At 34.8% G+C, this 13,673-nt stretch overlaps 1 protein-coding gene across 1 annotated transcript; it reads right to left on the bottom strand.

Annotated features, from left to right (window-relative positions):
* Positions 1-9,846: 9,846 nt before the first annotated feature.
* LOC132162652 (C2 calcium/lipid-binding plant phosphoribosyltransferase family protein) lies at positions 9,847-13,307 on the bottom strand. The gene has a single exon (XM_059572934.2). The coding sequence runs from the start codon at positions 13,135-13,137 to the stop codon at positions 10,003-10,005; it is 3,135 nt and encodes a 1,044-aa protein (XP_059428917.2). The 5' UTR covers positions 13,138-13,307; the 3' UTR covers positions 9,847-10,002.
* Between the last annotated feature and the right edge of the window lie 366 nt (positions 13,308-13,673).

Below are 13,673 nucleotides of genomic sequence, written 5' to 3'. Positions count from 1 at the left end.
AAACATTGTCAATGTCCCCCCAAGACTAACAAAAATATCAAAGTGCCCTTATATATTTCATAATAAGACAAAAATACCCTTTTAAATGAAAAAAATTAAAAAACAAAAAACAAAAAATTTTAATTTCAAAAGAACAATTTTTTTTTTTTAAAAAAAAAGAATTTTTAAATGAAATTTTTTAATTTTTTTATAAGAATATTTAAAAAAAAAGAATTTTTTTTTTTAAAACGGAAATTTTTATTTTAAAAAATTTATAAAACAAAATAAAAAATGAAATTTTTATAACCAAAAAAAAAAAAAATCGAACATTTTTAATTTTTTTTTTTATAAAAAGGATTTTTTTTCAAAAATTTTTAATTTTCAACCCGTTGGATTTGTTTTTTTACTTAATTTTAGGTTTTTTCTAGAAGTTTTATTATTTTTAGTTTTTCTATTCTTAATGGTAGTTTCGTCACTGAGAGGAACATTGACAATTTTTGGTAGTTTGAAGGGACATTGTCACAGTTGAAAGTTTGAGGGGAACATTTATTTTTTATTATTAATATTAGTATCAAATTCGAAGAACAACTTTTGCCCCCTGTGAACGAAAGTCCTAGCTCCGCCACTGGATGGAGATGAGCTATTGTTAATATCTCGATATTAATATAATGACATTTACTTGACTTGAACATATTGACAAATACATCGCACAATTTCGGTATGAGCTAATCTAATGTAGATTTAAATATTTTACTATTGCTCAAATTTTGATCTGATGAGTATTAATTTTCCTAAGATCTCATTGGTGATTAACTTTTATTAAGATCTCATGAGAAGCTCTAGCTCATAACTTTTATTAAGATCTCATGAGTATATAGTAGACTGATATGCTCCTCTTCATAACATCACCAATTTCTACTAGCTAGCATGTTATTCAAAAACACTGCTAAGGTAGAGCAAATTCTTTGGAGAATTTCAGTGATTAAGGAAGTTCCTTCTTGGTTTTGCATGCCAATTGGCAACTGGTCTATTGTGGGTAACTAGAGAGAAAGAAATGAAGCATATTTTTTATCTATATCACCGAACCAAAAAAAAAAAAAAAAAAAAATTGAAAAAAAGAAAAAAGAAAAAAGAAAAATTGACACAAGAAAAGAAAATCACAAAGAAGTAATAAGATGAGCGTATATGCATATGATTAAAAGAATACGTGAAAAGTGAGTTTGAGAACATAAAATTAATGTGACATCTATTGTTGTTTGTAAACTGCTTACCTGGATATTGTTGGCGATAGAGCAAGAGAATTGTGTTAGACCAGCAGCAAGGATCTTTGTCGGCGAAGGGATCCAATATTTGTTTGGAGAAACGATATCCTGAGGGATAGACTTGGGTCCAAAAGGCGTCAAAGAATCAATGCGAAGGGCTGTTGTTACACCACCCTCACTAGAAGTGTTTTGGTGACTCACAGGATGGCACTTACGGATGTGTTGGCCAGGAGAGCAAAGAGAAAGAGAAAGAGAAATAGAATCATCATCAGCTTCCAAACCGGCACTCTTACTAGAGGAGGGAGTTTGCAAGGTATTGATTTTGAGGCTGTTGGGATTGGAACAAGATCCTCTCTAGTTCATTATGGACTTGAGAATATCCAGTTCATGGCTAGGATTTTATCTCAAAAATCCTATATTTGGCCACAAATTGGACACATATCCTACTAATAAAAATAATAATAAAATATTATTTTAAATTAAAAAAAAAGAAAAAAAAAAAGAAAGGGGTAGCCGGCCACCCCCATGGTTATTTAATAAAAATAACAGGAATAGAGTTATTTAATAAAAATGTGGAAAGATTTTGAGTATCATTTTCGTTTAAAATCCTTCAAAATAAAAAACAAAGGGTAAAGTCCACATAACCTCCTCAAACTACCATCCAATTGATAATGTTCCCCCCAAACTTTCAATTGTGACAATTTCCCCCCTAAACTACCAAAACATTGTCAATGTCTCCCCCCAAGACTAACAAAAATATCAAAGTGCCCTTATATATTTCATAATAAGACAAAAATACCCTTATAAATGAAAAAAATTAAAAAACAAAAAGCAAAAAATTTTAATTTCAAAAGAACAATTTTTTTTTTGAAAAAAAAATAATTTTTAAACGAAATTTTTTAATTTTTTTATAAGAATATTTTTTTAAAAAAAGATTTTTTTTTTTTTAAAAAAAAAAAACGGAAATTTTTATTTTAAAAAATTTATAAAATAAAATAAAAAATGAAATTTTTATAACCAAAAAAAAAAAAAAAAAATCGAACATTTTTAATTTTTTTTTTTTATAAAAAGGATTTCTTTTTTTAATTTTTAATTTTCTACCCTTTGGATTTTTTTTAACTTAATTTTAGGTTTTTTCTAAAAGTTTTATTATTTTTAGTTTTTATTTTCTTAATGGTAGTTTCGTCACTGAGAGGAACATTGACAATTTTTGGTAGTTTGAAGGGGACATTATCACAATTGAAAGTTTGAGGGGAAAATTTATTTTTTATTATTAATATTAGTATCAAATTCGAAGAACAACTTTTGCCCCCTGTGAACGAAAGTCCTAGCTCCGCCACTGGATGGAGATGAGCTATTGTTAAGATCTTGATATTAATATAATGACATTTTCTTGACTTGAACATATTGACAAATACATCGCACAATTTCGGTATGAGCTAATCTAATGTAGATTTAAATATTTTACTATTGCTCAAATTTTGATCTGATGAGTATTAATTTTCCTAAGATCTCATTGGTGATTAACTTTTATTAAGATCTCATGAGAAGCTCTAGCTCATAACTTTTATTAAGATCTCATGAGTATATAGTAGACTGATATGCTCATCTTCATAACATTACCAATTTCTACTAGCTAGCATGTTATTCAAAAACACTGCTAAGGTAGAGCAAATTCTTTGGAGAATTTCAGTGATTAAGGAAGTTCCTTCTTGGTTTTGCATGCCAATTGGCAACTGGTCTATTTTGGGTAACTAGAGAGAAAGAAATGAAGCATATTTTTTATCTATATCACCAAACCAAAAAAATAAAAAAAATGAAAAAAAGAAAAAAGAAAAAAGAAAAATTGACACAAGAAAAGAAAACCACAAAGATGTAATAAGATGAGCGTATATGCATATGATTAAAAGAATACGTGAAAAGTGAGTTTGAGAACATAAAATTAATGTGACATCTATTGTTGTTTGTAAACTGCTTACCTGGATATTGTTGTCGATAGAGCAAGAGAATTGTGTTGGACCAGCAGCAAGGATCTTTGTCGGCGAAGGGATCCAATATTTGTTTGGAGAAACGATATCCTTAGGGATAGACTTGGGTCCAAAAGGCGTCAAAGAACCAATGCGAAGGGCTGTTGTTACACCACCCTCACTAGAAGTGTTTTGGTGACTCACAGGATGGCACTTACGGATGTGTTGGCCAGGAGAGCAAAGAGAAAGAGAAAGAGAAAGAGAAAGAGAAAGAGAAATAGAATCATCATCAGCTTCCAAACCGGCACTCTTACTAGAGGAGGGAGTTTGCATGGTATTGATTTTGAGGCTGTTGGGATTGGAACAAGATCCTCTCTAGTTCATTATGGACTTGAGAATATCCAGTTCATGGCTAGGATTTTATCTCAAAAATCCTATATTTGGCCACAAATTGGACACATATCCTACTAATAAAAATAATAATAAAATATTACTTTAAATTAAAAAAAAAAGAAAAAAAAAAAGAAGAAAGGGGTAGCTAGCCACCATAGGGGGTGGCCGGCCACCCCCATGGTTATTTAATAAAAATAACAGGAATAGAGTTATTTAATAAAAATGTGGAAAGATTTTGAGTATCATTTTCATTTAAAATCCTTCAAAATAAAAAACAAAGGGTAAAGTCCACATAACCTCCTCAAACTACCATCCAATTGACAATGTTCCCCCCAAACTTTCAATTGTGACAATTTCCCCCCTAAACTACCAAAACATTGTCAATGTCCCCCCCCAAGACTAACAAAAATATCAAAGTGCCCTTATATATTTCATAATAAGACAAAAATACCCTTATAAATGAAAAAAATTAAAAAACAAAAAGCAAAAAATTTTAGTTTCAAAAGAACAATTTTTTTTTAAAAAAAAATAATTTTTAAACGAAAATTTTTAATTGTTTTATAAGAATATTTTTTAAAAAAAGATTTTTTTTTTTTTTTTGAAACGGAAATTTTTATTTTAAAAAATTTATAAAATAAAATAAAAAATGAAATTTTTATAACCAAAAAAAAAAAATCGAACATTTTTAATTTTTTTTTTTTATATAAAAAGGATTTCTTTTTTTAATTTTTAATTTTCTACCCTTTGGATTTTTTTTTACTTAATTTTATGTTTTTTCTAGAAGTTTTATTATTTTTAGTTTTTATTTTCTTAATGGTAGTTTCGCCAGTGAGAGGAACACTGACAATTTTTAGTAGTTTGAAGGGGACATTATTACAATTGAAAGTTTGGGGCGAACATTTATTTTTTATTATTAATATTAGTATGAAATTCGAAGAACAACTTTTGCCCCCTGTGAACGAAAGTCCTAGCTCCGCCACTGGATGGAGATGAGCTATTGTTAAGATCTCGATATTAATATAATGACATTTTCTTGACTTGAACATATTGACAAATACATCGCACAATTTCGGTATGAGCTAATAACATGATCTAATGTAGATTTAAATATTTTACTATTGCTCAAATTTTGATCTGATAAGTATTAATTTTCCGAAGATCTCGTTGGTGATTAGCTTTTATTAAGATCTCATGAGAAACTCTAGCTCATAACTTTTATAAAGATCTCATGAGTATATAGTATACTGATATGCTCCTCTTCATAACATCACCAATTTCTACTAGCTAGCATGTTATTCAAAAACACTGCTAAGGTAGAGCAAATTCTTTGGAGAATTTCAGTGATTAAGGAAGTTCCTTCTTGGTTTTGCAGGCCAATTGGCAACTGGTCTATTTTGGGTAACTAGAGAGAAAGAAATGAAGCATATTTTTTATCTATATCACCAAACCAAAAAAAAAAAAAAAAAAATGAAAAAAAGAAAAAAGAAAAAAGAAAAATTGACACAAGAAAAGAAAATCACAAAGATGTAATAAGATGAGCGTATATGCATATGATTAAAAGAATACGTCAAAAGTGAGTTTGAGAACATAAAATTAATGTGACATCTATTGTTGTTTGTAACCTGCTTACCTGGATATTGTTGTCGATAGAGCAAGAGAATTGTGTTAGACCAGCAGCAAGGATCTTTGTCGGCGAAGGGATCCAATATTTGTTTGGAGAAACGATATCCTTAGGGATAGACTTGGGTCCAAAAGGCGTCAAAGAACCAATGCGAAGGGCTGTTGTTACACCACCCTCACTAGAAGTGTTTTGGTGACTCACAGGATGACACTTACGGATGTGTTGGCCAGGAGAGCAAAGAGAAAGAGAAAGAGAAATAGAATCATCATCAGCTTCCAAACTGGCACTCTTACTAGAGGAGGGAGTTTGCATGGTATTGATTTTGAGGCTGTTGGGATTGGAACAGGATCCTCTCTAGTTCATTATGGACTTGAGAATATCCAGTTCATGGCTAGGATTTTATCTCAAAAATCCTATATTTGGCCACAAATTGGACACATATCCTACTAATAAAAATAATAATAAAATATTATTTTAAATTAATAAAAAATTTAAGAAAAAAGAAAGAAAGGGGTAGCTGGCCACCATAGGGGGTGGCCGGCCACCCCTATGGTTATTTAATAAAAATAACAGGAATAGAGTTATTTAATAAAAATGTGGAAAGATTTTGAGTATCATTTTCATTTAAAATCCTTTATAATAAAAAACAAAGGGTAAAGTCCACACAACCTCTTCAAACTACCATCCAATTGACAATGTTCCCCCAAACTTTCAATTGTGACAATTTCCCCCCTAAACTACCAAAACATTGTCAATGTCCCCCCCAAGACTAACAAAAATATCAAAGTGTCCTTATATATTTCATAATAAGACAAAAATACCCTTATAAATGAAAAAAATTAAAAAACAAAAAACAAAAAATTTTAATTTCAAAAGAACAATTTTTTTTTTTTAAAAAAAAGAATTTTTAAATGAAATTTTTTAATTTTTTTAGAAGAATATTTTTTTTAAAAAATGAATATGTTTTTTTTTTTTAAAACGGAAATTTTTATTTTAAAAAATTTATAAAACAAAATAAAAAAATGAATTTTTTATAACAAAAAAAAAAATCGAAAATTTTTAATTTTTTTCTTATAAAAAGGATTTTTTTTTTTTTTTTTTTTTTTTTTTTTTAATTTTCTACCCTTTGGATTTTTTTTTTAATTAGTTTTAGGTTTTTTTTTAGAAGTTTTATTTTTTATTTTTTTATTTTATTAAGGGTAGTTTCGTCATTGGGAGGAATATTGACAATTTTTGATAGTTTGAAAGGGACATTGTCACAATTGAAAGTTTGGGGGGGACATTGTCAATTGAGTGGTAGTTTGAAGGGGTTATGTGGACTTTTCCCAAAAACAAAAGTTAGATGAAATATATATAAACATGATATAAAACAAAATAAATAAATAAATATATCCAATAAAAAAAATAAATGAAATTCTGACGTGCTAAATATAGTACATCAGAAATTTTTGACGTGCCACATATGGCATGTCAGAAAGTTCTGACGTGCCATATTCAGCACGTCAGAACTTAATTTGTGACGTGCCATATTTGGCACGTCAGAATTTCTTATATATATATATTTTTTTCAATATATATATTTTCAATATCATGTTTATTTTCTTAATACAAACTAATATAATGATAGAAATGTGTACTAAATGATCAAGGAACAAATTAATATCTTTGAACTGAGATGCAGGCGTATAGTTGCTGCATCTTTTGTTGAAATACTCATGGCATGTAAACTGCAAATATATACATGCATATATAGACATGTAAACTTAAGATGAGAACAAGACAAGGGAAAAAAAAAATTCGAAATTACAACATACAAATAAACAAATATAACTTGAATAAACAAATAGTATTAACGGTTAATAAGGTTGGTGTGAAGAGAGTGCAATCTTACCAACAACTGTTACATTTTAACGTGCATGGTTCAAACCTAAATGAAATATAACGTGCATGGTTTATATTATATGTATGTCAAAACTTTAATATGACTAATGTTACTTTAATTATTTTAATGAGATTCCAAATGAACGATAAAAATGTTATATATATATATCCTGTAGGTTTGAACCATGCATGCATGTTAAAATGTTATATATCCTTTTGGTTTTGCTATATATTAAAGCATTCTCGCTTTCTTGTTATGCATGGCTAATAGTCAGAAATTAATTGTCTTATATTTTTTAATGTTGAAATGGGTTACGGTGTTATAAAGGGGAAGTAAATTAAGTGTACGTTTGTTTTGTAGAAATTAATTTTATTGAATGTTGGGATCGATCATATTGTACAATATTAAACCTGATAATATTGGGATCATTTTATATATTATTTATAAATATAGTATAAATAAACCATATATATATATATATTTACTGACGTGTCAATTTAACACGTCAATATTTACTGACATGTCTAACTTTGACACGTCAGTAAATATAAAATTATTAAGTTATTTAAATAAAATATTTTAAAATGAAATTGAATTCAAATTTATTGACGTGTCAAATATTAACACGTCAGTAAATACTGACGTGTTATATTCAACATATCAGTAAATGTTGACGTGCCACTTTTGGGGCGTTAAAAAAAAAAATTGTTGACATGCTAGTTTTGGCACGTCAACATTTACTGACGTGGCAAAAAATGGATACTGTTTGCCACGTCCAAAAATGACCTTTTTTTTTAGTGCACCCACTCCTATATAAACCTCTCATCTCGACCCTTCTGATCACAAACATCCCCATGCACTTCACCCACCCCAAACCTAATGAGAGAACTAGATTCTAGACAGAGAATGAGGTGCTTTGGTGTTAATCTATCTTCATTAAGGTAAACCTTGAGCGATACTTGTTTTTTAGGTTGCTTATACTATGTCCATGTGATTTACCATGATTTTTACAAGTATGAAATATGACAAAATGCATTTATAATTTATTTCTCTTAAAATATCATGATTCTCCCAAAAAGTAAGGAACTTATTATTGCTTTTCAAGATTTATTACATTAATTTGTAAGGTCTGTGAAACACGTTTTTTTATATATGCAATGAGCCTTAAGTATATATACTTAGGGCTTATTGCATAATAAATTTTGTGGCCTTATGCAGTTATTTTTGCACTTGTTTAGCACTTTGGTATTTGGCAAATTAACAGGTTTGGTGGACTTTTGGGTATGACATTTCATTGGAATGAAGATGCCAGTCTTTTGCAAATTAATAGGTTTAGTAGACTTTTGGGTATGACCTTTCGTAAGAATGAAGATGCAATGCGTATAGCCCATTTACTCATATTTGATTAAGATAGTTGGATGTGTGTTATCTTATAGTTAATATCTCTTGGAAGATGTGTTGAAATTGATGTAGATTAGATGGTGTAGATGATGTGAAGGGTACTACAAGTAATACTCTGGATTGCAGGGACAGAGGGAGGGGGACTGGCATAGCCCCTCAATTCCTAAGAACAAAAAATTTTTAAGGTAAAAAAAAAAAAAAAAAAAACTTCTAAGGTTAAAAAAAAAAAAATTATAAGGTATTGGCTCCTAGTATCAAATTTTTTTGGCCCTTGGCCCCAGCTCATAATAGTTTCTGGTTTCTTCTTGTCTGGATTGGTTATTGTAATTAACCAATTTTGAAGGTTTTAGATCACGTACTCATAGCAACCTCACCAAAACCATTTTTTAATCATTTTGGTGAAGCAATTTAACAAAAGTGGTGTAAATCTTCATTTTTCAGACTCACAATTTTAACCAAAATAAAATTGTGAGTGAACGGTACTCACTAAAGAGTACTATTCACTCACTAATTGAATAAAAAATAGTTTCTCTCTCCCCCTTTATCTTTTATGTTTCTCTCTCCTTCTTTAATAATTAAAAAAAGAATAAACAAATCTTTGAAAACGAATATTTAAATGAAATAATATAAGTGAATTGTTAAAATAGTACGATCGTTAGGGTGCTCTAAAAAAGTAAGTTGTTAAAATTAAAAAAAAAATATACTTTTAATTATTTTGGTGACAAAAATTTAGAGAAGGTGCTAAAAATACCCTTACAACCTTAATGTTACTCGATAGTTGTTCTAATTTTCACTTGATTCATTCCATACTTCATGCCATGATTTGGTAATGAGTGACCAGATGATGGGCCAAATGATTGAGTAAACAATAAAGTTGGGAAGCTGACAGCATTGGCTCTTGTTGAAAATTTTAAATCTACTTTCAAGCACACTAGCTATATCGAATCCACCCGCACTTGTATAATTGTAGGAAAACTAACTAAATTTAAACTAAATAAATTTTAATTTAGTTCAATAAAGATGTAGTGGTTGAGAAATAAAATTAAACAATGCAATTAATCTAAACAGAATAAATAATTAAAGCAGTAAACTATTAAGATAAAAATAAATAACTAAAGGTAAACAAAAAATTAAATTAACTAAACTAAATTAATAAAAGTGAAATTTGATAAAATTAATGAAAAAAAAAATAACACTAAGCTTTAAGGATTCACCTAACATTCTATTACAGTATTATTCTTAAGACTACTAAGACATCTATATTTGTTAACTCAACTAATTAGATAATCAATTTTTTCTTGCATAACATAGAAATTTATTTGTTAGTTAAAATTTTCGGCATTATTTAGTAGAAAAGATTGAAAGAGGGTAAGAGATACACTATTCCAAAAAAAAAAAAAGGGTTCGAGTACCACACAATTGCTAGCTACTACTAGAACAGTAGAACTGGATAAATATATATAGGCCAACATGCAGCATGCCTTCTCATCATTACTCTCACATAATTCGATCGGAGAGGGAAGGAAGCCTCCGGAAAAAGTTCAACGCCGGTGACGGCATCCGGTCTCGGAATATCGGATGGCGCAAATAATAGAACCCAAGCGCCATCGCCACCATCTTCGACGGCACCATGTACAATATCATCGCCACCACAAAACACAATCCAACAAAAACCCCACTCGCACGTGGGTCCCTCCACGTCACCAACGCTTGCAGTCTTTCGCCTTGCGTCGCAAAATCCCCCAGTGATGTCTGCACACGTGCCCCAATCATCCGTAGCTTATCATACCTCGCGCGCACGATCTTATCTGGTCTATTACTCGGCAGGCCATCGAATTCCTCGTCCAGCTCATCACGGTCAACTGTATCAACCAGCGAGATCTTCGGGTCAAAATGAGGGAGTGGGTCCCTTGACCGAAACCTGTAATTCCATACACCAATCACGAACACGTAAAATGCTAACGTGGGGACAATTAGATCAGGGAACCACACGAGCATGACAAGCAACGCGTGCACCAGAATCGTAGCCGTCGGATTCTTCCATAGACGCGTGTCGTGCATCCATCGCGCGATATCGATCAGACCGGCAATCACGTTGATGACCCTGAACCAGTTTACCCGTACTTTTCGCATGCTGAATGCTTGCGAGTCCGCGTCGAGCATGTAAAGCACGACTTCCCGCCTAATCGGCGGTTCGGATCGTGACAGGTGTACGGATACAATCTTCACGGCCGTGTTTCTTAACATCTCTTGCTGGACCATTCCAAGCGGCTTTATATGGTGCATCAACGGCAGCAAGGGCTGCGAGTACACGTGGAGGATATCTAACGTGGGAGCCTCACGTATAAATTTTATAGCGATTTCTACCTCACCCATCTTCTTCTTCCCTGAATTAGATAACACATACAATGGGTACATGTTTCTGTAAACCCTGCCCGTCTGCAACGTGGAAATGCGTACCCGAACCTTCCCGATTCGGAAATCGGGACGCGTGGCTTCCTTTGAGCCGTCCGTTTCGAATACTCCCCAGCTGTCAAATACTCCAACTGTCAACACAGTGCATGGGTCATAAACCCTCCACGTGTACTGCTCATTCCACTTGGGGTCCAAACTATCACAAACCGTACGTGTGCGTACCCACTTCGAACCGTATTTAGCGACACAGTAAGCATCGGTGGAGCCTTTACCGTTTATCGTCTTCATCGGCATCAGATTCTTGCAGCCGATAACACCGAGCACGACGTTACCGATCTGGGGTTTCCATAGCTGCCTGGCGGTGGGACGGAAATCGCTGCACACGTGCGCGGCCTCGTCCATCACGTGATACCCGCCGTCGAAGCACAAGCGGAGCTGGACCCTACCTTTGTAATCCCTCTTCTCGCCGTTCGGATCCTCCAAGCTGAACCAACGTGACGCAACTTTTCGGTCGTCCACGCGCCTTTCGATGGCGGTTAGTGGTATGCTGGCCATCCCTATGGTTACCAGGGCTTTGGGTTGCCTGCTTTCGACGGTGAAAATTAGATGGTCGCTCATTGGCTCGGCAGCTACGAACATCAAGTCTTCGTTCCATGACGAGGTGCCGTTACGCGAGACGGACAATTTGGTTTTCAAGACTTGGAATCCCAGCTGGGCTCTAACTTGGAACGAGGCATCTTCGTTTAACGCCGTTAGTGGGAGAATGTCTTGGGCTTCGACAACAGTGGCTCTAAGGTACCACAGTTTTGGTGATTGGTAAACTTTGGCCCGTGAATTAACGTTACCGGCGGTATCCGTCTTCCACGCGTCTGGGAACGCCTCGTCAGCCTGCGTGCCCACCCACGTGGCAAGCATAAGGTCCCCACCGTGGGGCCCGCCTTCCTCCAGCCGATACCATTGTGGTGCCAGCGGGCTGTCCGGTGGGTCCCGCAGCGGGATGTCCGATACATCAAAGCAAATTCCGCCCAAGAAATCTCGGTCCTGTGATGATGGCGTATCCCAAACCGAGACTTCCAAGATGGACGAAGAAGAATGATCTTGAGACTGGCGGAGGAAGGCGAATGTCTGGCCCCACTCGAACAAATTGGTTTTGCGGGCGGGTTTGGATATGACGTCGTAGCCTGAAGCCGCGATTTTTACAACCGGATTGCCATTGGTGGGAAGCAACCTCGCTTTCACCACTCGAACGAACAAATAGTGCATCTTATCGACGAGATCGAATGAGGACGGCTCGATCGTCATACTTTGGGTGGGGTCCAAAGTAGTGAAGCTCTGCTGCGCGAATGGCGTTTTGATCGGCTGCGGACCGTTACTTCTTGCGAATTTGACTTCTGGCACAGATTGAGTTACAGACGCAGCCATCATCTCGATCTCAGGACCAAGTTGCACAGGCTCTGTAGCAGGCGGTGGGTCCACCTGATCTTTACTCTCTTCTGTTGGCGGTACTACTGGAGGCTCAGACTGGGGCTCTTCTGTTGGCTTCTCAGCATCAGGAGCCGCATTTTCCACTGCCGGCGCGGCTTCTGGCTGAGCAATTGCTGCAGCTTGAGCTTGAGCTTGATCAGCTGGTGGCTCTTCATTAGGCTTGTCAGCGTTAGCGGGTGGCGCCGGATCTGCTTGCTTCCCAGCTTCATCTGGCGGCTTAGGCTGATCTTCCGGTGGAGGCGCCGGTTCAGCAGGCGGAGGCGCCTCAGGCTTAACTTCTTCAATCGGCGGAGGCGGCGGAGATGGTGGCGGGACCACCTCGTCGACGTAATAGATCCTGAGCCCAAGATCACCTTGAATCCAACTGAATAAGTTCTTCTTCTCCAAAGGGAAATAAATGAGGGCCTCCTCGCCTTTACTGACGAACTGCGTGGAGTTCAACCTTATCCGACCCAGAAAGTTGTTCCTCGTCGTCGGCCCGCAGCTCTTGTCGTGGTAAACGTCGACCTCAAGCATGTCGCCGAACACCTGCGACGGCTTCCCAACGTTGAACTCCAGCACCTCGTTCCATGTCGGGTTGAGATTGCGTTCTGATGTTCTTGTCTTCTTCCGCTGGCCGTAGAAGTCCAGCTGGACGTACGGGCTGGACGTGCCGTGCCCGTCCTTGGGAACCAGATTGCGCGCCTCAACCACCTCTACTTTCAGTTTCCGAACCGTGGATGCCATTTGCATATGATATGTGCAATGGATTTGTGGTTCGTTTTTTCTTTAAACGAAAAATGAAAGAAAATTGAAGAAGAGGTGCTGTCTTGGTTGTAGGGTGAGATAAAAGAGGAAAAAAGAAAGAAAAAAATAAAGGTGCTTAACTTGGTGGGCAAGCAGCTTTAGCTAAATAATTGCCATCTTTTGCTGCTTTGCTTGTTAGGATAGTATATATACACTTTATATTTTGCACTGAAGATTCCCTCTCACACTTGTTTGATAACCTTTACTTTTTTTGCCGTCCCTAGCTCGTAGATTTGAACACTTTGATGACTTTGAGTGCCATAGGATTGCATGCTTTTTCCAAAGATGAATAGCTTTTGTGTCACCGACCGCGGTTTGTCCGCTAAGATTGCTTTTATAATAATTAGGTTATTTGACAAAGATGCATGTCACACCCCTTTCTCGTACTTCAACAAATCTTGGTCTGATCGGATGTCGTCGATGCCACTATTTTATCAATTAAGAATATGCGTTTGCTAGCTTCTTAATTGCATGTGACTATC

Source organism: Corylus avellana, chromosome 10 (assembly GCF_965113065.1).
Source record: "Corylus avellana chromosome 10, dhCorAvel1.hap1.2, whole genome shotgun sequence".
Lineage (NCBI taxonomy): Eukaryota > Viridiplantae > Streptophyta > Magnoliopsida > Fagales > Betulaceae > Corylus > Corylus avellana.
The sequence above is the reverse complement of the archived record's forward strand: the minus strand, read 5'-3'. Positions and strand labels throughout refer to the sequence as shown.

What these genes read in the sequence shown, in the direction of transcription:
- LOC132162652 (XM_059572934.2), bottom strand. Translation starts at nt 13,137, where the DNA reads ATGCAAATGGCATCCACGGTTCGGAAACTGAAAGTAGAGGTGGTTGAG.